We start from the raw sequence: 24,058 nt of genomic DNA, 5'->3' as shown, positions 1-24,058 counted from the left end.
AAAACAACCTCTGCAGCACTTAGAAATTCTTTCTTTTGCTGAGTCCAGGGGAACATTCTGCAGTGATGGAAATGCCGTCACTCTGCACTTCCCAGTACACTAACCAGCAGCCATGAGTGATTGTTGAGTACCTGAAATGTGGCTAATGTAACTGAAAACCTGAATTTTTAATTTAATTTCGATAAATGTAACTAACTACATGTGGCTGGTGGTTGCTTTATTGAGCCGTGCAGCTCTAGGATATCAAGCACCTCAAAGGCAAGGACTTCTTTCTTTGTTTCTCCTTCAAAGTATTTAATGGATCAGAATACCCCACACGCACTTCAGAAGCCAAATAAACGACTAATTAAAAATAACTTGTATTATATCATGTAGGAATAAATAGGAATGAACTACTGACACACAACATGGATTAATCTCACAAATATTATTTTGAGTGAAAGAGCCTCATGCAAAAGAGCTTGTGCTGTAGGATTCCAGTTATACGAAGTTCTAGAAAAAGCAAAAATAATGTATGGTAATACAACTCACAGCAGAGGTTCCCTCGGGCGGGAGGAGTTGACTGGAAAGGGATGTCAGGGAACTTTTGGGGATGATGGAAATATTTTATATCTTGGTTGGGGGGTGGAGGGTTACACAGGTATCTGCAATTGTTAAAACCCAAACTGTAATCTTAAGATTAGTGTATTTTATGTAAATTATACCTCCACTTAAAAAGACACACACACAAAAATAGTTAATGAATGAGATTTACAGAGCACTTTTCACATACGTTTTGTCATTTTTCAATGGCCACATCTCAGCACCCTGGGACAGACATTAGTAACATTTGACAGATAAAGAAAATAAAAAGGTAAGTCATTTGTCTAGGCTGTAGTACAGAATGGGCAACCTCAAAGGCACGCCCTTGTCACCATGCCATCCAGCCTTCCTAACAAACCAGTGGCTCATATTCATAGTGTCACCCCTCCCCCCTGGCACTCCCAGAGGCCTTACCAACACGCGGCCGTCAGCCTTGGGCTGCCGGGCCAGGCTCACCCCCATCCACTCTTCATCCCGGTCCTCCCGGCAGGTCTTTCCACAGGATGCACCCCGATTCTTCGCTGGAGGAAAAAGAGAAAAGGCTAGACTTGGGTTGAGCAATGATGCATTGCCTGCGGCTTCTTTTCAAAGGGTGGTTCACGGCCCAAATTTTTGTTAGCCATGAGGAAATAAGACACTTGTAACAAAATGTAAATCAACTCCATCACTATGTACCCTGTTTAATTCAGCCAACTATTTTTTATATAGCAAGACTTTCTGGATGAAGGAAGCAGGGCATTGATTTATGTTCTGAAGCAAGCTCCTTCATTTGTTATGTACCAGTAACAAACAATTCACAAACCAGTCATTTCGAGCAGCACTAGAGAACACCACAGACACCTCTCCTTCTATGCTAGAGAAATTTATAACAACTCTTTATTTTAAAAATAATAATAATTAGAAGATCTTGATAGAAAAGGATTTTGGAAAAAAATAAGGACTTAAAGTAATAATTAGAATAGAACAGCTCCTATTTATTGAGTACCTACTGTGTGCCAAGCACAATTCTGTGTACTCATCTCTACTGTCTCACTTAATCTTCTCGTGGCAATCCTTGTGAGGTACATATTCTACTTACAGGTGAGGAAACTGAGTCCCAAGAAGCTACCGGACATTCCCAATAAGTCCTATCTGGGCTTTAAACCCAGGCAGATCCATCTGATACCAAAGACATACAAGGTTACCTCAAAAAGGTCATGGAAAAATAAAATTAAAAGATAAAACCTTCCACAAACTTTTTGAAGGACCCTCATATTTTCCACTAGACCAAAATAAGCTTTTAAAAACATCCATTCAATCATCTTTCCCTACCTAAAATATAAAACCTAAAATTGATTTTAACGGCCTTCCCTCCATGCACGAATAAAATGCCAGCACCTTACCTGGCCTGCTCGCCCTGTGTGATCCAGCCCCGGCCTGCCTTGCCAACCTCCTCCACTTCTGCTGCCCCCGCTCACATAGCAGCTACACTGCCCTGGCTCTGTACTTCAAAACGGTGCACCTCTGCTTGGAGGGTCTGTCTCCTGTACCTGCCCAGCTAACTGTGCATCCTGCCAGTGTGTGGAAAGGTGCCCAGAGAGACCTCTCCTGACCCTCCAATCTGGATTAGACTGAATACCCACCTTCCCTCTGGTCTTATCTCACTCAATTATTTGTTTTAATGTCTCTTTGGCCCACTAATTTACAAAGCTCAGGATGGCAGGATCCTTGTTTGTTTTGTTCACCAGTGTACTTCAGGGCTTGATAATGAATAGGTACTCAATACATATTTGCTGGAGGGAGGGAAGGAAGATGGGATGGATGGATGGACAGATGAGTGGGTGAATGATCAAGCCACGCTGAGAGGAAAGGAGCCAAGTGTGAGGGTGCAGAACCCACTTCCACCTTGGCAGTGATGTCCACCCACCTCGAGCCATGTCCAGTTCTGTGCATCTCCGGTCAGGGTTGGTGTGGACACGGCACTTGAACACAGCCCCAGGGGACTTCACTGAAGTGCTGTATTTGGAATCTGCCTTTGGTGCACCCACAAGAACCCTGCACATCAAAAAGAAAGGGCATTCTGTCACAAGCCAGTATGAGGAAAGAGGTGGAAGATGGTTAAATCCTCCCCCCAGCCATGGGTGGGCTGTGTGAACGCTCGCTGGGAAACCATGTCATTATACTGTGCTTGAGGGAGTGGCAACTGGGAGAAGGGTCCCACAGCAAATCTGTTACATCTTCTCCAGGCACATTAAAAGCTTAAGGGACATTTGGGAACACTTACAACCAAAGGTTCCCATCCAGAATCTATGAAAGAAGAAAAAAAAAAAAAAACTCCTACAAATCGATAAGAAAAATACAGACAAACCAATAGAACAATGGGCCAAAGGCTTGAACAGATACATCACAAAAGAAGATAGTCAGATGCCCAATAAACACATGAAAAGGTGATCAGCTGTATTAGTTATCAGAGAAACCCAAATAAGTTACCACTTCATACCAACTAGAAAGCTAAACCAAAAGACTGAAAATAAGTGCTGACAAAGATGGAGAGAAACTAGAATCCCTCATTTACTGCTGGTGGGAGTGTAAACTGTTAAAACTACTGTGAAAAACTATTCGACAGTTTCTAATAAAGCTGAACGTGTATCCCTATGACCCAGTAATTCCATTTCTAGAAATATACGCAATAGAAAGGCATACACACTTTACCAGGAGACATGTACAAAATGTTCACAGCTGAATATACAAAAGCCAAAAACGAGAAGAAAATCAAAGGCCCATCACTGCTAAAGTGAATAAGTAAATCATGGTATAGGAATGCAATAGAATTCTATACAGCAATGAAAATCAATGAACAATAATCAGCTGCAACCACATAGGTGAATCTCACAAGTATAACAGTGAGAAAAAGATGCCAGGTACAATAGCACACTCACTGTCCAATTCCATTTATTTAAAGTGCAAAAGCAGGCGAAATTTAACTATGGTATTAGAGATCAGGATAATGATTACCGCTGGGGGAGGAAAAAGGGGTATTGTAATTAGAAAGAGGGGCTTCTAGAGGTACTGATAATGTTCTATTTTTCAACCTGAGTGGCATTTACATAAATCTGTGATCACTCATTTAACTGTATATGACATGGGCACTTTTCTGGATGTGTATTACACTTTGATGAAAAATAGGAAATTTAGAGATGTATTTTCTCTTCTGTCTCCTTGCCTTTTCTCCCCACTGTACACATAATACATACATTTATGGGAGAATAGGAAAAAAATAGCAGCAGTCTGGAGTTATAAACTGCACTCTATCCCAATGCAAAACAGAAATAGAATAGTTTGCATGCAAACAGGGACAAGAAGGAAGCTCCGCACCCTTCATCTTGAACGGAAAAGCTGCCTGTGGATGGGCCATCCCCAGCAGAGGCTTTCCCTGGCTAGAGGAAAAGAGTGACACACACCAAGAAGATAGAAGAGGTAAGTTTGTGGGGGTTTGGATTCAGAACATGGGGGAAAATGACAGTTCCCCCTCCAGATGTTACAAAAACAATTTCGACCTTCAGTTTTATGCACTGTTTCCAGAAAGTAGTCAACTGAAGATCTATAGCAAAGACTACTAAACAACACTAATCATGCATGGTTTGTGCTGAGCTATGAGCCATTTGGAAAAGGTCGTGAACAATGAGACCTTAAACAAAATCTACACTGGTGTTCAAAGAGCAAAAAATTCCAGACCACTGCTCAATGAGAACCTGAGCCACTCCATATCTCTAGCAGCCTGGAAAGGAGATGGAATTCACCTCACAAGGGTCTTGGGCACATTATGAAATATACCATCTCCCACATGCCTTGGAGTAGAATGTATTTTCATTACATATCTTGGAAAGGTATCTAGCAGAGGTTAGAATGATCCTACATATCCTCCCTGGGGATGTAGAAGGTTCCTCTCACTCTGTCCTGAAAGCCACCAACTTGGGATCTCAAAATGATGCTGCCCTCCCAACAACACCCTGGCCGGGCCAAGGTGTGGACAAAGAAGGCCTCTATATCACATGACAGAAGTCCGAGACCCTCAATTGGGACTTTAGCAAAGGCTGGCAGATATCACTAACACCTAAAGGGACACTAACACTAACCAGGCTCAGAGACACAATGTGAGGGTTCATGGGAAGGCCTGTGGGTCTCCTCTAAACTCCCACTGCCTCGAGCTCAACCCCTCAATACCCAGAACCTGAAGGATCTCTGAGGACACAGAGCCCGAGAGCTGCACCCCTCACTGGAGTGTCTCTTTCCAGGTCAGTCTTGGAGGTCTGTATTTGATTCTGTGAGGAAGAAGCCCTGCTGGGGGGTGAGAGGAGCCAGGCCCCCAACACTGAGGGCCCCCAAGCTGCCCTGAAGCCCCTCAGTAATGCCCTGGGAAGGTGCCCTCCGTGTTCTTGCCGGGCAGCACACACCCTAGCCTCGCTGTGGTGGGCCGTAGCTGCAGAATGCTCAAGCAGAAGCAGGGCTGGAACCCACAGCCCTCTGGAAATCCAAGCAGGCTCTTTCCCAAACAGACCACACCACCTCCCTCACCCACACAAGGGCAGTTTGGCCGGCCCTTGGTTGCTCTAACTCAAATGCATAATGACACACAAATGAAACTTCAGTGAGAAGAAAGCCACATTAAGGGATCAATTTTCCCCCTTGCTTCTGGGGCTGAGCTTGAGAGCCACCATGGCAAGTCAATTATTGGGCTAAAACCAGCTGTTTTCACAGGTGAGAAGAATTAGCAGTTTGACATCTAAACTGCTGAAACATCCTCAGTCTTTCACATGTCAGGTTCCAAGAGCTAGGCAGCTCAAAATATCTCCTCCACTCAAAAACCTCAGTGCCACTGGCCTGGGTCAAAAAATTCTCACCAACTCCAAATTGACATCAGCACAGTTAATAAACTGCCACTTGTAACTTATTTTATAAAAATCAAAAAAATAATGGGTGATAACTCTTCATATACAAGGGAAGAGAAATAGCTACAAGATACAATAGCCTGTTCCTCTATTGTGTTTCCCAGATGGGCACTGAAACTCTGGAAATTTCAGATAGTGCCACTGCTCCAAGTTTACAGACATGGATTTGCAGTTATTCAAGCAGGAAGAGATCTTGGAAAGTTTAATTCTCAAGTTCTGCTTCCCCCACCCTAGACCCAGACTGAGAGGGGCAAAATTTATATCAAAATCTAAAGTAGAGAAGGGACCTGCTGAATTATTATTTCTTCCAAGCCCAAAGTACTCAACAACAATGGCTGATTTGAACACTGATTATGCTCTGGCTCAAACTTCTTATTAGCTGGGCGGATGAGAAGCTTCTTCCCGAATCCTGTGCAATGGAAAATGAAGCCAGCAACAGGGGCATGCGTGCGCACGTGTGCACGACACTTACAGGGTGGCATGCTGGAGGATGTGCTGTATCACTGTTTACGGAACATCGTAGCTTCCTCCACAGTCCATGCTGCTCTTTACCTAGGCGCCTGTCCAGCAAGACTGCTGCTGCAGGCCAGCCCGCGAGCGTGTCTCTTCTGAAGTTAATTCAGCTGGCTGTTTGCCAGACTGATCCCAAGAGATAGGGAGATTACGATGGCCTGGAGTTCAGGACAAGCCACTGAAAAGATGCCACTTGCTTTTTCTCTCATTATCCTGAGTTACAAAGAGACATCCCAGCCACTTCAAACATCCCCCAAAATCTTCCCTGGTGCTCTTGACATTGTTTCTTTCCTCTGCTGGTTACCACATAAAAGGGCCTAAGTATCCCCACCAGCAGGCTCCCATCAATAACTCATCAAGCTGATTCTCACCTTTGCTCACTACTTCAAGTGTGGTCCTCAGACCAGCAGCACGGAGAACACCCAGAGCTTGAGAGAAATGCAGAATCTAGGCCTATACCTATTCCACTAAATCAGAATGTATATTTTAACAAGCTCTCCAGGTGATTTATAGTCTAAGAACTACTATATAACCACCTGTACTGATTATAAATAACCATGTTCATTTGGAGCCAATATAAAGAGATTACCCTGAGGAGAGAGGCTCGCCTCCTAGCCCATCCCCAGTTAAAGATGCTGCAAACCCCAAACACTTTTTAGAATCCTCTCATTAACTCAGGACTCTGGATTTCTAATTAGAACAACCAGTATGTACAAAGTACTTATAGGCTCATCATGGGCAGTGTCAAATTTAGTCTTTACAGCTACACTACGGGAAGTACTAATATTATCCCCATTTTACAGATGCGGAAGCAGGTGGCCAGAGGTGGTCACAGGACTTGTCCCAGCCCACAAATCGTGTTAGAATGCCAAGCTGAAGCATGCACCCAGCAGTCAAGTGCATCACCTACTCCCTATCCCACCCAGTCCATAGCTGCTAGAAAGGAGGAAAAGGGAACCAACAGCCACCCGGTGCCCCCTCTGGTGCCAGCCGCTCACACATATGACCTCACCTGAGAAAACCCAACTGAGGCTCTGTAGGCAGCTCCAAGGTTAGAACTTTGATATGGGAGCCCCAATATGTCAAAGAACAGACAGGAGTTTGGAACAGAAAGGAAAGCTTTCTCCTCCCCATCAGATTCAAGCTACCCAAGAGGTGAATTTCAATCATCTTCTTGCTTTTCCAAACAAAACCGTGACATTGCTGGCATGATGCCAACCAGAGGAGTGCCTCTCTTAGTTCACAAGCCTCTTGGGAAATGTGGGCCCATCTGTCCATCTGCCAGCACCAGTTATGCTCCTGAGAGTCTGATTTCTTACTCGAGGCTATCCTGTCAGGCAGCTTCTTGTGCGTATTCCACTCAGAGATGGTGGGTTAACAACGCTGGGAAGTGGCAGAGCTGAGATCTGAACCCAGCGTGCCCGTGTCCAAGGGAGGGCTCTCTCCAGGCCCCAAACTCTCTTTGCTTATGGCAGTTTATATGCCCTCTGTTTTCCCAACAAATCCCCTTCCTCAGTTCCCTGTGAGTGTTCGGGCAAGCTGGCTGCACAGGCTCCACTGCAGCTGCTATCCCTGCTCTGAACCCACCTCTCGCATCCTGAGGGCAATCTGGAGCTAGATTACCTGGAGAGCAGGTGGCAGAGAAGGGCTGAGCCACAGCTGCCTCCCTGGGGAAGGCTGGGAACTGACAGTGTCTCAAAGGCTCCCTCCCTCCCCACAAATGCCACAGCAGCGATTCCACAGGGCGAAATTACAGCCAGATCAAGGACAGCAACTGGGGATTAAAAACTTTAAACACATTAGGTTTGCTTTCATACATTTGATCCCAAAGCCAAAGCTTCCCCAGAGACCCACATTTCGGTTACATGAGTTGAATTCAATCACTGCGTGTCCACCACGATAAAACCCCAGGAATGACTCCACATCACTTACTGGGCAGAAAACAGCTGAGGCTTGAGCACCTCTGACCACACCAAACTCTTCACTCCCAGACGGAGGAGACTTACTAGGGACCAATGTTTGCCAGCTGGAGCTGTGGAATCTGAAAGGCTTTAGACACTCTTCTTACATTTGGGGAAACTGAGACTTTAGATGGTTAACCAGTGGATACTTACTGCTTTCCAGAGGTTTTTAACTAACAGTTCCACCTGTATTCTAAGCTTTGTGAGCAAGTTACTCAGAGTGGTGAAGTGTAAGTAGTACAGGCAGTGACACGGGGTTCAAATCCTGCCTCTACCACTGACAAGCTGTGTGACCTCAGACAAGTTTCTTAACCACTCTGAGCCTCAGTTTTCCTCCTCTGTAAAACAGAAGGAATAAAAATGTACCTAAGAAGGGTTCTTGTAAGGTTTAAGCAAAAGAATGTTTATAAAGCACCCAGCCCAATTACTGGCACAAAGAAGGTGTTTAAAGAAATGCTAAAATGTTGGGCAGTGGTAGTCCAAACACCTTGACACCCAACTGGTCCCAGCTCCAACTCTTGGCACCACAGGAGCTCACAGATCCTCATAACCTTGGCCGCTTGTCTGGTGTACTGGGCCAGAATTTATTCAGTCTCTTGCAGAGATCACAGAAATCCAGGGACGGCCAGGACGTTTTCACCACCAGTCAGATTACAGAAGCGCCCACAATTCTCCACTCTTCCTTCCTTTATCCCCGCCCTTTTCAGTGTGACTTTGCAGCTTCTTCCAGCAAAAAATGAAGTCTGTTTCCCCCTCTCTTGATGTGGGCTGGTCCTGTAACTTGCATTTGCCAACAGAATGTGGCAGTAGGGGCATGGTTATACTTCTGAGATTAGGCTTCAAGAGACCATGCATGCTTCTGATGTTTCTCCTGGAACCCTGCTTAGCCACCATATGTGTAAGCCCAGGCTAACCTGTTGGAGGATGAAAGACACATGGAGCAGAGATGCGTCTTCCAGCTGAAGCAGACCTGCAGCAGCCAGCCAAATGGCCAGCCCAGAAGTTGACCACAGATGCATGAGTGAACCCAGCTGAGAACAGAACCACCACCCATCTGAACCCAGCCTAAACTGTCAGTCACAGAATCATAAACTAATAAATGGTGGTTAGTTTAAATCACTAAGTTTTAGCGTGCTTTTTTATGCAGCAATATGGTGGTAAGAGAAAACATCAAGCTAGGGTATGCCACTTCTGAAGGTAACTGGACCATGGTAACTCCCCTGCCCAGTACTTTCTCCTGAGTCCAAACCAATAATCCAACTCTGCAACTGAAAATTATTGCTATGGCTCCTCTAGCTACTTGGTCTTCTTTCCTTTGCCTAAAATAATCTCATCACCAACCAGGATCACAAACTTTTACTGAGGGCCCTGACATGGGACAGGCAGGGTGGGGTATAGAAACAGCCCTGAAGAGGGTGCCAACTCCTCCCCAGCTATGTGGCCTTGGACAAGTCTCCTGGCCGCATTGGCCCCTCCTTTTCCTTATCTCTAAAAGAAAGAGAAAAACAAATGCAAGGCCCCTCCCACGGTAGTGGTGAGGCACAAAAGGAAATGGGAAACGGCAGTGTTTGGGGGGCCAGACACCCCAGGATGGCATCACTTGTACAAGTGGATTAGAGTCTCTCATCTGCAAGGCCAAGAGCAGGCAAATGCTCCCCAAAGCAGCAGCAGGACACTTTTCCTTCCTCCTAAGGAAGCTGATACCTTGGACAGGGGCTCGATGCAGGTGGAGGTGGGGAGGGCAGCATGGCTGACCCTAAGAATAGTCAGATTGGCATTAAATCAGGCCCACCTGAGCTCAAATCACAACTCTGCAATTTACTTGTACAAGTGATTTGGCTTCTCTGTGCCTCAGCAATAGTAGCCCCCAGTGCATGAGGGTGACTGTGAGAATAGAGCCTCTGGTACATAGGAAGTATTCATAAAAGGCTGGCAATAATGATCATTTTCATCCAGGGAACCTAGGTTGGAGTAAATAAAGGGAGGGAGAGGGGTGCAATCCATACCAGAAAATGCTGAGTCAGAGAATGAAATGGGTGTAGTTCCACGCCCAACTGGGAAAGAGAGAGGCACAGGCAGGGCCCCACCTTGGAGTGGTATCAGCCCCTAGGTTGCCTTGTCAGGGAGTGAAGGGTCCTCAGAGGCTGCTGCCCTGGACTGGAGCTCAGATCTTGGCAGACACGCTGAGGGGAGGCAGCCAGAGAAGGAGGCATAGCAAAAGGACTGGTCTTTTCCTCCCGCACCTAAGAGCATCAAGTGAACATTCCAAAAAGGATCTGAGCCATCTCAGATTCTTTTTTTTTTTTTTTTTTTTTTTAATTTTACAGATTTATAATTTTAACTTTATTTACAAATAAAACATGTGCATTTATAATCATTAGTTACAAAAAAAAAAAAACCCCAAAACAAAAGATTTCACCATTATGATTACAAAGTTTTTCCTGAGTGATTTCAGCAAATTAACTGAATGTTACTGCTATTGTTTGAATGTATGTGTCTCTCCAAATTTATTTATTTATTTATTTATTTATTTATTTTTTTAAAATTTTATTTTGTCGATATACATTGTAGCTGATTAATGCTCCCCATCACCAAAACCTCCCTCCCTTCTCCCTCCCCCTCTCCCCCCCAACCATGTCCTTTCTGTTTGTTTGTTGTATCAACTTCAAATAATTGTGGTTGTTATATCTTCTCCCCCCCCCCCGGTTTGTGTGTGTATGTGTGTATGTGTGTGTGAATTTATATATTAATTTTTAGCTCCCTCCAATAAGTGAGAACATGTGGTATTTCTCTTTCTGTGCCTGACTTGTTTCACTTAATATAATTCTCTCAAGGTCCATCCATGTTGTTGCAAATGGCAGTATTTCATTCGTTTTTATAGCTGAGTAGTATTCCATTGTGTAAATGTACCACATTTTCCGTATCCACTCATCTGATGATGGGCATTTGGGCTGGTTCCAACTCTTGGCTATTGTAAAGAGTGCTGCGATGAACATTGGGGAACAGGTATACCTTCGACTTGATGATTTCCATTCCTCTGGGTATATTCCCAACAGTGGGATGGCTGGGTCGTATGGTAGATCTATGTGCAATTGTTTAAGGAACCTCCATACCATTTTCCATAGAGGCTGCACCATTTTGCAGTCCCACCAACAATGTATGAGAGTTCCTTTTTCTCCGCAGCCTCGCCAGCATTTATCGTTCATAGTCTTTTGGATTTTAGCCATCCTAACTGGGGTTAGATGGTATCTCAATGTGGTTTTGATTTGCATTTCCCGGATGCTGAGTGATGTTGAGCATTTTTTCATATGTCTGTTGGCCATTTGGATATCTTCCTTAGAGAAATGCCTACTTAGCTCTTTTGCCCATTTTTTAATTGGGTTGCTTGTTTTCTTCTTGTAAAGTTGTTTGAGTTCCTTATATATTCTGGATATTAATCCTTTGTCAGATGTATATTTTGCAAATATTTTCTCCCACTCTGTTGGTTGTCTTTTAACTCTTTTAATTGTTTCTTTTGCTGTGCAGAAGCTTTTTAGTTTGATATAATCCCATTTGTTTATTTTTCCTTTGGTGGCCCGTGCTTTTGGGGTCGTATTCATGAAGTCTGTGCCCAGTCCTATTTCCTGAAGTGTTTCCCCTATGTTTTCTTTAAGAAGTTTTATTGTCTCAGGGTGTATATTTAAATCCTTAATCCATTTTGAGTTGATTTTAGTATACGGTGAGAGGTATGGATCTAGTTTCTCAGATTCTTTTTAGAAGCAGGAAGGGTATAAATGAATGTATGAAAATGCAGATTTATATAGAGCAGGACCAAAATTTTAGAGACCACACATAATGAAGAATGTGTCTATGTAAGAATATTTCATTCATCATTTCCATGTTGAAAATTGACACTTGGTCTGATGATTGAATCAATCAGTCAACAAATGCACTGAAGGCAAGCTCTTTTAGCATCTCAAGTCAGGATGAAAAGACCACGAATTTCAGAAATCAGATCAAAATAAAAATAAAAATAACCTCTAATATCTATCAAGGGCTTACTATGTCCCATGTATTATGTTCTGGGCTCTGTAGACATCATCTCATTTATGCTGCCAACAACCTGATAAGGGAGAGACCCCTATTACCCTTTTACAGAAGAGGGAACTGAGGCCCAACCAGCTGAAGAAACTTGCCAAGATGACACAGCTTCTAAGTGGGGAGCTGAGTAAGGCAGGCTGGGGACGGGGCTGATGCTGGAGCTCACCCTCATGGCCACCAGGGTCTTGGGCACCTTGGCAGTCCCCTCTCTTATGGCACAGAAACCACAGATCTGGTTGTTGCTGGGGAATCAGGGACCACACAAAGGTAGAGCCAGAAAGACCCCAGTCAGCTGAATCTGGAACATCCACTCTCTAGGACCCGTCCTGGTGCAAACAGATGCCAAGACCTCTACAGCCCTGTCCTCTGGTGTGTCCTGCACAACACCAAGTTTACGCTAGGGTTTGCACCCGCCTTGGCATTTTAACACTAGACAGTCAGAAAGGGGTAGGAGAGGCCACCTCCCAGGTGGCCTTAAACACACCAAGAGATGACCTAAGATGGAGGAAATTAGTTTCATGCTTTTTATGTTCAAGTATTTGGGGATACAAATCATCTTTTCACATACTGTTGGCCACTTGTGCAGGAAGTTTGATTTCTTTTATAAAGTTACAAATCCGGGAGTGAATCCTAAACACTGGCCGCTATAGCTATGGTCTGCTCTCCAGACAGAGCTCCCTAAATAAGTGGTGGGAGCCAGGAGGACTCTGAGTGGATGGGGGGGATGGTAACAAAGCAGCCCAGGGAGGTTAGATGGATACATGGAATATTCCGGAATGCTCCATCTTTCCTAGGACACTTCTGTCTTAATGCCAGACAGACTTGGTGAGAGAGCAGGCCCTTCAAATGTCCCTGGCAGAATCAATGGGTCCCTGTTCACTCAGTGATCAAATGTCTCCAGAAAACAGAACCCCAGCATTCCCCCAGAGGTAGCCACTGGGTCATAAATTAGCATCCCCAAGGGGTGCTGCAGAGGAACTCCTGCTATTGTAATTCCATAATTTCTCCAGCAAAGTAGGACAGGACAGAACTTCACAGGACAGATGCTTGGATGCTCTGAAGCCCCCAAACTCAGATTCCTGACTTCCTGAGAGGCAGTCGGGCTGGGTGGGTAAAGGCTCCACTCTGCTACTCACTAACCATGTGACTTGGGCAAATAATGCCTCTGGGCCTCAGTTTCCACCTCTGTCAATGAGAATAAAATGATAGCCAGCTGCTATAGACTGAGTGTGTGTGTCCCCCCCCCCCAAATTCATATGTTGGAACCTCACCCCGAGGTGATGGTATTTGGAGATGGGGCCTTTGGGAAGTGGGCAGGTCATGAGGTGGAGCCTTTATGAACGGGATTGGTGCCCTCATAAAAGTGGCCTCCTCATCAGAGAGCCCCCTCACCCCATCTGCCATGTGAGGTTAGAATGTGAGAACACCGCCATCTATGCACCGGGAGGCAGGCCCTCACCAAACACCCAATCTGCTGGGGCCTCAATCTTGGACTTCCCAGCCTCCAGGACTGTGAGAAATAAATTTCTGTTGTAAGCCACCCAGTCTATGGTAATTTGTTATAGCAGACTGAATGGACAAAGACACCAGCTGAAATTATTTTGGGGAACATTAAATGAGCTAACATCAGTGAAGTATGTACAACAGCACTTACCAGATACTAAGTACACAGTATATTGTTGCTACTGTTGCTATCATTGCTACTAATTTAAACTCACAACAGAAGTCCTTTCTGCTCTCCTAAAAAGCAGACATTGGGGACCGTCAAAGACTCTAGATTTTTCCCAATCTTGGACTCACTTTTGCTTCCTAAAGCTCCCTCTGGCAGAAAGGAAGGTTGGGATAAAACATTTTATCCTGCTTTGGTTGGTTGCCATATCCACTTGGTTAAAAGAATCTGCAGTTCAGAGCACTCGATGGTTCAATGTAAGGTAGAGCTCCCTTCCTTTGAAATCCCTCACCTGTGACTTCTCTGACATCAGAAAGAGACACCCTGTGAGCCAGCAAGCAGCAAGAATGCTCTGAATTCTGTTTCTGGGCCAGTTCCAATGGTCCCGCCCTCAATCCTAATACTCCATACACTGATTACAGTGGGATGAGCAAAGACACAGCTGCCCCCAGCCACGACTGCAGGCAGAGAAGCACATCTCATACCTTCCTAACACACCATCCGTGCATGACGGGCTCAAGGGCAGCCATGGAGGTGTGGGTCACCTCATGCTGTTCAGCTGCAAGGGGGTTTGTCAGCTGACAGCCTCCAGCTGAGGTCCTTTCAGGATCTGCTGCAGGAGTGGAGCTCAGGCCATGCTCATCCCAGCCAGCCCCAGCCAATGACTGATTGTAGCAGAGGATAGCCATTTCTACCCAGTGGTCCCTGTGGAGTTGACTGAGACTTTAATCAGATCTGCATCACTGCAGTCCAAGGCTCTCCCTACCCGATCCTGCTTCTTCTCCTCTTCTCTTCTGCAGGTGTTACCTCCAACCCCAACAATTCTCTTGCATTCCTATCTTTGTCTTAGCATCTGCTTCTTAGAGGATGCAAACTGACACAAGCCCCAAGAAATGTGCATTGATCTCCCAGGCTGGGGTGGGCCTTGAACAAGGCATATAACTCTGTAAGCTCTGGTTCCCCAACTAACAAACTGGAAATCACTCACCACACTGTCACAAAGATTCAACTAAAAAATATTATGCTTATGAAAGCATCTGACCTCTTACAAATGCCCAGCAAATCCTATCTGATAGAATTAATTTTGATTTTTAAAGGTACATGCAACTACCTTGAATGTAAATGATTTCAGAGGACACCACTTCTGCTTTTAGTAAATGTGTAAACATTTTCCCTGGACAAACCACAATAGAAGTTATCAGAAGGAGACCATTTCCTGAACAGCAGCCTGTCACCAGGAAATCAGAGCTGGCTGGGGCCTGGCCCTTCACACTCTCACACCCAGGGCTGTCAATGACTGGCTGAGAAGAGTCTGTTGTCTTGCCCTGGAAGGTTCTCCCCTGGGCAAGACACAGCCTCTGCCCCCAGACAGAATTCAGCACCAGCTCAGGAAACAGCACCCTCTACCAGCTTCTCAAGATCTTCAGGGACACACCCCAGAAAACCTGAGAAGATACTTTCTGGGTCCCTTTAGAACTCGAACCTCATATATGTCCTGTCCCTACCCAAGAGCTTGAGAACGCAGGCTCTGCAGATGGAGTGAGGACCAAGAACAAGGTCTGAAAATGCCATTTCCAGAAAATCCAGATGAGGAAATGAAGCTACACCTTCCCCTAAGAGCCTGGCATGGGACAAAGGAACTCAGTGAAGATGCCCACCATGGGTTATGAGAAGGCAGGGCTACCACCTTCATTTCTGAGTGTTTTCTCACCAAACTGGCAGAAACCAGGGCAGCAGGGCCCATGATCCCAGGACAATCCTTCTAAACCACTCATCTTCACAGGAGTCTCTCTGCCCCTCTGAACAACCAGTGCCTGCCTGAGGACAAGCCTCTCCCCCATCATGTTTTTTTGGGAAAAACACGAGACTAGAACCCCACAATTTTCTCACCCATCAGACTGTGAAATTTTTCATTCTTGAATTCCTAGACCTAGCAGACAGCAGGTGCTCCCATGCTTCATGAATAAAAAGAGTTCAGCCTCTTCGGTGGTCCACAATTTTTAGTTAGATTTACGTACCCCCATTTCAGTTTTAATACTCAAATATGCTAAGGGTTGGTTTTCTTTTTCTAAGATCTTCTTTTGTTTTTTGCCCAGACCTTTAAGACTTAAGTCATTGCTGTAAACTCACACTGTCCCGTAGAACCTTCTGGAATGAAGATGTTCTCTCCATGGTCCAACACAGTAGCAACTAGCCACATATGACTATTGAGCATTTGAAAGGTGGCTAGTGCAACTGAGGTGCTGAATTCTTAATTTTACCTAGCTCTAACTAATTTTGATTTAAATAGCAATACGTCTGGCTAGCAGTGACTGCACTGAGCAGCTCACCAGCACTGTCTAGCTTGTTCTTTTCATTCTCAACCTTAATGCAAATCGAGGATGTTATGTTCTCCTTGGCTCTGAATTGCCTCCTATTCCTCACTGAACGATGCTCTGACAATCTTAACAAAGCAAAAAGCCAAGTGCAGCTTCCATTTCCAAGCACTTGCTCAGTGCCTGAGCACAGCCGCCTTGATGCGTCCCAGGAGAGGGGGGAGGAAGCACGTCGCCAGAAAGGAAGCCAGCGCACCCAACCACTTCGGACTCCAGGGCGTCTGGGGCAGAGAGGGGGAGGGCGACAGAGGGGTGTGAAAGATGCTTGCTTTGGGAGCTGACACCAGCCGGGCCGCATTTATTTATATCACAGGGTGTTACAGTGTTGGCCCTGAAGCTGAGGAACTGGTCCACGCCTAAGGGAAGGGGACAGAAATCAGCTTTGTCCGCGATCACTGGCACCTACTTCTGCTGTTCAAAGGATGCCAGAAGACCGAGGGGTGGGAGGTATAGGAGAGGAAGCTAGAAAAAAGGAATTTGAATCATTTGCATGTTCACATCCAAGCTGATCCAAATGTCATCTTTAACACTGCCCAGGATATGCTGGTCCATCTAGTCATGGGGACAATTCTCACTGCCCAAAGCATGGTAACAGAGGGACCATTAAGCAAGCACTTTGAGAGAAGTTAGTCTGGGGCTCTGTTCTCAGTGTGATATGGCTACAGAAGCTGGACTCAGTCAGCAGGGCTGCGAAAAGCAAGATCACCCCATCCCTTAGGCAGAGATTTATGACACTCTGGTCAGTTACAATTCTGGTTTACAAAAGAATTGGTGGACATGCTCGGTTATGGAACTAGAGAAGAAGTGTTAGTTCTACTAACCCAGCACATACATGTGCTTTGGGATGTGCATCTAGGGGACCTCAACAAGGGAATCCTCAGCTCTGTCCCCTGCAGAGTCTACACTGACCTTGGTGTTGGGGCTCTCCCCTGGTCCTTTCCAGCACATTTTTCTCCCTCCCTTACTCTACACACAACACAGCCTTTTGCCTGTAAAACAGGTGGTTAATTAGCAGGAAGCAGACGTCTTAAACCACAAAATACTGAATTAAGAAGCTAAAAAGTAATTTCAAGAAGAAAGACACAAGATACAAGGCTTAATTAATTTTTGTCTTCTCCTTTCAAACTGTCGGTATACTACTTTTCCTTTTTATGTCTATACTACTTACTTTCCTTGCCCATTTTGACTGTGTGATCTTTTTAAGTCACCCTCAGGTAGGTTTCTATGCTCTTCCATTGCAATAGAGCAGGCCTGGGCTAAACTACTCCAAAACTCCAGCGCCTGAACAGCAATGCATTTCTCTAAAGTATGCACTTCAGCTTCCCTGGCACTTTGGTAACACACAGAGAATGCCTTAAAACATCCTCTCTGACCCAGGGATTTATTTAAAGGAAATAATTAAGGATGTCCATAAGAATTTAGTTACAAGGATGTTTACCCCTGCTGTTGTTTATAATCTTGAATAGAAACAACCTACATGTCCTTCAACTAGAGCTAGAAGATCCAGGGCCAGGGATGCCTCGTAGTAAGAGACCAGCAATCAGTCACTAAGTCAACCAACCAACTCCAGAGTTGAAAGTGAAGGTAGAGACCTAGAGTAGATCCAGACTTCACAGGACCTGAATACTATAAATTTAGGGCAACTACCTTTAAGAAAATTAATACAAAATTATGAATATGAAGTTAGACCCAGGGTTTTGGTAGGGGCCTGGGCAAATGAGAGGCTTTTGGTTTTCATTAGCCTCACTGTAAGTCCGGCCTCTAGAGAAAAGAAAAAGGAGAAAGAAGGGGATGTTGGAAGTCTCTTGCTTCAAAGGCCACTTATCAAGACTGGATAGCATAATCAGCAGAGAATATGTTCAAGGTCTAAGACAAAGAATACTGAGGGGAAGGGGGAAGAGAGAAAAAGAATAGACAGGAAAATACTTGAAAAAAAAAAAACACCAAGGGAACAGAAATCAAGGAGAGAAGCAAAAACTAAGAAAAAATTAAAGCAGTATGGGGCAGAAAAAGGAAGATTTGCTTTAGGAAGATTTTAGCAGAGTTTAGTTGGTACCTGGATAAGGTAAAACCATAGGGATAAGTACTCCAATACAAACAGCAGGCAGCTTAGCATCAGAACAAGAGAGACCAGGAGTCAGCTGCATGAGTTCCCACGAATCCCTGAAATATTTGTCCCACATCTCTACTGGTAGGAAAAACATGCACCAGCATTACTGCCCAATTCCACATTCCTCCCTGCCATTTACCCTGGGTGCCAAGTTCAAGGCCAGACCATCTTTTCCTGCGCTTGCCAAATTGATTCACATCACACAGCTTTTCTTCATCCCCTTTTTAAAATAGAGCAGGCTGAACACCTTTCTCTGTCAGATCTGCTCTTGACTCTACCCAGTTGTCTCCCAGCTGGAGCGGCTTTGACCTGTGTCCCATCCAAATCCAGGTTACAGAAACCCAGCACCTCTCCCTCTGGCCATTAAGAACTTCAAGGCACACCAGCCAGCCACAGCCTGCAGACCGTACACAATGCCCCAGCTCTGCCTGCCCTTCTTCAGCAGCTCCCTACCCAGAAACAACCTTCTATTTTTGATGGCTCTTGCCACAAGATTGGTGCCAAGGTCCCACAGTCCAAAAACCCAATATGAGATTCTGGGATGCGTTCTGCAGCTGCTTCTGCCCAGGCTGCATTCTGTACCAAATCCAAAGCCCACAATGGATCCTGAGTCTGAAGGACGTAGAAAAGGTGTTCAGCCTGCTTTGTTTTAAAACGGGGATTTGGCAAGTGCAGGAAGAGACAGTCTGGTCTTAAACTCAGCAACTGGAGTGAATGTTAGGAAGTGGGACTGAAGAAGAGCTGCACAAGGACTTTGAAAACCGGTTCCTTTGGAGGCAGCTTTCCTAAACAGCATGATTGTCAACGAGCTGATCAATGAGTTCCCTCTTCTAGGAATGCTTGAGGACATGGATCCACAAACCACCCTTTTCCTTCAGTCTCTGTCCAATTCAGTGCAGTGACTCTCCCGAATAACTACACGCTGAGAGCAGCACATGCATCACTGACCTCGACCTCCCAGCCTGCCAACCCTACGGGTGCCCTAGCTGGTGAATGCACAATAAAATCCACCCCCCACTAGCTGTCACCTGGGCCCCTACAGAGACGTGACCTTGAACAGGAAACCACCCACAGCCTCTCTCTCTGACGAAGTGATCCTCGTGTGGCTGTTTCATTCCCTCTGATCCAGGGGAAGTGGCCAAGGAGGCCACCAACTTCTCTTTGGCTTTTCCTCCCGGGTTGGTCGCACAAGCTCTGTACCACTTCGCTGGCGGTGCTTCATGGGGGACAGCCCCCACCCCTTCTTGGGGTCCACTCCTCGGGACTCTGAGGGGGCAACTGAACTCCCTGACCTCTACAGAACCACATCCCTCACCTAAGGCTTCTGGTGCTTGTCTCCAGGTCGGATGGTCCGTTTGAGATGAGGCCCAGGCTTCCCCAAGAAAACACCCACCAGCCCCTCGGGCCTTGTCACTCCAGGGTCCGCCCCCATTCTTCCCTTCATCCCGGAGCCTCTCAGCTCCGCTTCCGCAGGGGGCCTTGTGGGGCGGAGGGGGCCTCCAGACTCCAATCCCCCCCCCCGGATCTCGGGACCCCCCCAACCCCCCACGCACACACGGCCCCTCGCATCTCCGGGCTACTCTGCTTCCTGTATGCAGCGGGCTGGAAAGGCTTAAACCGTCCCCAAGAGTTCCCTGAAACTGGGGGCTGTGCCTCTCGAGTGCCCTGTGTCCTGGGGCCCTGCGGGGTTCGCGATACTTTGCGATCGAGAGTGTTAAGCCGAGCCTGGCTGGGAGGCCGAGGACGCAACTCTACGGTTCTCCCCGCACACTCGGGCGGGGACCCCGGGGAAGCCGGGGTCCAGACGTCAGCGGGGCCGGGGCCGGGACGCGCGTCCTCCTGCTCCCGCCTTTCCCCCGCGGCCGAGCCGCGCGCAGTGGAGACATTTAAATCGCCCCCTCGGGACGGCGGCGTGGACGAGGCCGGAAAGGCGGCGGCGGCCGGGCCGGGGGACCGGGGCGGTGGCCGGGCCGGGGTCGGGGAGCCGGGAGCGCACTCACCAGCGCGTGTTGTCGTGGAAATGCTCCAGCACCGCGTAGCCGAAGAAGGAGCCGGCGGGGCCCTGGAAGCGCACGGGGCGCTGCGGGTCGAGGTTGTAGGCGCCCGCGGGGATCCCCGCGGCCACCAGCAAGAGCAGCAGCGCGCGGAGCCCCCCGGCGCCCCTCCGCGCCGCCGGGCCGCCCATCCCCAGCCGGCCGCCGCCCTCCCCTTTGCCCGGCGAGCAGGGCGCCGAGCTCGCGGGCCGCGGGGTCCGCCGACGGCCGGGACGCTCCCCGGGGCGGGAGCTCTGCGCTCGGAAGCGGACGGGATGCAGGCGCCGGGCCGGGCACCGCGGCGGGGGCGCTGGGCTGAGCGGGCGCCGAAGGCAAGCGCAGGGGCGGCCCCGAGTGGACGCCGTCCCCAGGGCGGCCGAGAAGTCTGCGCGCTCGGAGCAAGCGGGTCCCGGGCCGGGCGGCGCTGGACTGCGGAGAGGCGCGCCCGCGGGGTGGGCGGCCCGGGCGGCCGGAGGCGGGACGGCGCGGGAGCGCCCCCTGCGGGCTGAGGGCCCCCCGCACACCTCCCGGGCCCGGAGTCTGGCCCGCGACCCGACTGGGCGCCTCGGGCTTCCCACCTCCCCACCGCGCCCTGGGCGCTGGGGCAACCGGAGGCGACCCTGATCCGCTCTGCCAGCCCTGCTGGGCCTGACTCTGCTCGTGTCACACTCTCCCTCTCATTCTCACACTGACACCAACAAGGACCAAGGCAACCCAGGTGAAGGACGACTTTGTACTCTGGACCTGCCCATCCGCTGCCCCTTCACCCAGCTCTGAGATAACCTGTAAGAGGCAAGTGCTCATTAAACGCCAGCTGTCGTCGTTGTTGTTAATAACAACAGTAGCTGGGTGGGACTGAGCAGCGCACCTCCCCCTATTCTACTCACTGGTCTCCTACACCAGTGATTCCCTAAGTGTGGTCTCTGAACGAGCAGCAGCATCACCTGGGAACTTGTCAGAAATGGACATGTCGGGTCCCACTCCAGACCTGCTGAATCAGAAGCTCTGGGGCTGGTGTCCAGCAGCGCCTTGTGCGCGCACCCGCATGAGTGTTTAATTGTGGTGAAATACACATAACAAAGTTTGCCATCTTAACCGTTTTTAACTACAGTTCAGGGGTATAAAGTACATTGTACATTGTTGTGCAACCATCACCACAATCCATCTCCAGAACTCTTTTCATCTTGCAAAACAAACTTTTTAGCTATTAAACAATAATTCCCCCGTCCCCACACAGACTCTGGCAACCACCATTTTACCTTCTGTCTCTACGAATCTGACTACTCAAATTTAAGATTCCTACTGAGTTGACTCTTTTATCATTATGAAGTTTGACCACACTGTTGTGGTTTCCCTGCCTATGTTCTCTTCTCCTCACTTTTTTATTCTACAACAGAGTTTGGATATGGTTCAAAACCCTCCTCTTGGCCCTTCACTGCCTACAGGTTGGAGCCAGAGCTACCTAGCCTGACTTCAGATGGAGGCTCTCTCTCATTTCCTGCCCCATCTTATGCCTGTTTCCAGCTTCACTTCCCACACACCCTACAATGTGTCCACACACAACCTCTAGCTATTGCCTAAACATGTCCAGCAAGGATTTTCACACATCTGTGCCTTTTCCAGTGTTATTTCTTATTGGAATGTCTCCAACTGGCAAAATCCCACCCATCTTAGTCTTCTAAGCCCAGTTCTCACCTCACCCTGTCTGTGCCATTCCCTCTACCCCTTTCTCTTCTGAGCTGCCATAGCAGTGTTCATATACCTCTGTCTCAACACTTATAACATCTGTTAATCATTTTTGGCTCTGTCACCCCCGCCATAAACAGTAAGACTCTTTAGAGTGAAAAGAGTGTCTTGGTTATCCAGGTATCCCCAAGGCCTCACTCAGTGCCAGGCAGATGCTTAACAGGTAGATGCTTAAACGTTGCTGAAAAAATAAACTGCTCGAAGAAAAGCAAGCTTAGTAAGAGAATGAAGCACTTTGGGGGAGATTCTGAAGAAGACTTAACTTTCTCTGTGTTTTGATTGTATGAGGATGGAAAATAGTCCATTGCAATTGCAGGACACAAAACCCAAGTTTCCATATGTTGTAAAGTGTCTTCCCAGTATCTACACTTCCCATTTTTCTTACTAACAGAGCCTGTAATTGTTGGAGCATTATTGTGCCTAGCTTTAAAAATAAATAAAACTATGTTTCCCAGTCTCTTTTGCAGACAGAGTGGCCATGTGACAATGTCTGGCTAATGAGATGTGAGCATATGTTATTTGGGTTGGAGCTTCTGGGAAGATTTCTTGAAGGAGAGCTGACTCACATGGCCTGTGACTTTCATCCTGTGCCATTCGCCTCCTGCCTGAACCATGGAGGTCTCAAGGGCTACCTCGAGGAAAAGGCCAGGAGAATTGCAAAGACCTCAGCTCTGATGTCCTAGAACTGCTGCACCTGATGTCAGCTGCCTTCCTTGGGACTTTTACTACATGAGAAAAAGTAAACACCTAACTTATAGGAGCCCACTACTTTTGAGGATTCTGTCATTTGCAGCCAAACAGAATTCCTGACGGATTCAACATCAGGAATGAATAGAATCCAAAACAGATGCTCCTAACCTAGAGTTCACACGTACTCCGTGTAGATTCAGAGGTTCTGAGTCCCCCTGTGATTGGTAGAATAATGCTTCCCCTCAACATATCCGTACCCTAATCACTGGAACCTGTGAATATGTTACTTTACATGGCAAAAAGGACTGGAAATTGTGATTAAAGACCTTGAGATGGGGAGATTTTCCTGGATTATCTGGGTGGGCATAGTGTAATCATATAAATCCTTAAAAAGCAGAGCACCTTTCCTGGCTGTAGTCGGAGAAAGAGATGTGACCATGGAAGCAGGTTCAGGGATATGCTACATCACTATCTTTGAAGATGGAGGAAGGGATCAATGAGCCAAGACCAGAAGCTTCTAGAAGCTGGAAAAGGCAAAAAATACCAGATTATCCCCTAGTGCCTCCAGAAAGGAACGCAGCCCTGCCACACCTTGGGTTTAGTCCAGTGAGACCCATGTCAATATCTAGAAAAAAAGAAATTCCAAAATTGTAACATAATAAATTTTGTTGTTTTAAGATACTATATTTGATATATATAACATATATATATTATGTTATAGCAGCAATAGAAAAATAATAACCCTCTTAAAATTGTATGTTAAAATGTATGTGTGTATGAAAACGAATGAAATACTGCCATTTGCAACAACATGGATGGACCTCGAGAGAATTATATTAAGTGAAACAAGTCAGGCACAGAAAGAGAAATACCACATGTTCTCACTTATTGGTGGGAGCTAAAAATTAATATATAAATTCACACACACACATACACACATACACACACAAACCGGGGGGGGGGGGAAGAAGATATAACAACCACAATTATTTGAAGTTGATACAACAAGCAAACAGAAAGGACATTGTTGGGGGGGAGGGGGGGAGGGAGAAGGGAGGGAGGTTTTGGTGATGGGGAGCATTAATCAGCTACAATGTATATCGACAAAATAAAATTTAAAAAAATAAATAAATAAATAAAAAAAAAAAAAAAAAAAAAAAAAAAAAAATGTATGTGTGTTTGTGTGTGTCTGGGAGTGTGTGTGTGTGTGTGTTTCTTAGGGAAAGATCCATAGCTTTCAATAGATTTTTAAAAGGTAAGGTTGTTTTTTAGAGGTTAGGAACCACTAATCTAAAACACACTGATCCCATCTTTATAAACTAAACCCTAAAAGTGATATCATGTAAAAATCATAGCATTGGTCTTTTAATT

The 24,058-nt window shown here is 46.6% G+C and overlaps 1 protein-coding gene across 1 annotated transcript in view; it reads right to left on the bottom strand.

The window, feature by feature from the left end:
- ITGA9 (integrin subunit alpha 9) overlaps positions 1 to 20,638 on the bottom strand; it is a 325,611-nt gene extending 304,973 nt beyond the window's left edge. Inside the window, exons 1-3 of the mRNA XM_063113934.1 lie at positions 20,219 to 20,638; positions 2,489 to 2,616; positions 997 to 1,103 (exon numbers count right to left, since the gene is read on the bottom strand). Of these exons, the coding sequence (XP_062970004.1) occupies positions 997 to 1,103; positions 2,489 to 2,616; positions 20,219 to 20,403 (420 nt within the window). The 5' untranslated portion in view covers positions 20,404 to 20,638. The remainder of the gene's footprint in view (positions 1 to 996; positions 1,104 to 2,488; positions 2,617 to 20,218) is intronic.
- Positions 20,639 to 24,058: the final 3,420 nt, after the last annotated feature.

This window comes from Cynocephalus volans, chromosome 11 (genome assembly GCF_027409185.1).
Source record: "Cynocephalus volans isolate mCynVol1 chromosome 11, mCynVol1.pri, whole genome shotgun sequence".
Classification (NCBI taxonomy): domain Eukaryota; kingdom Metazoa; phylum Chordata; class Mammalia; order Dermoptera; family Cynocephalidae; genus Cynocephalus; species Cynocephalus volans.
This window is presented reverse-complemented; position numbering and strand designations above follow the sequence as displayed.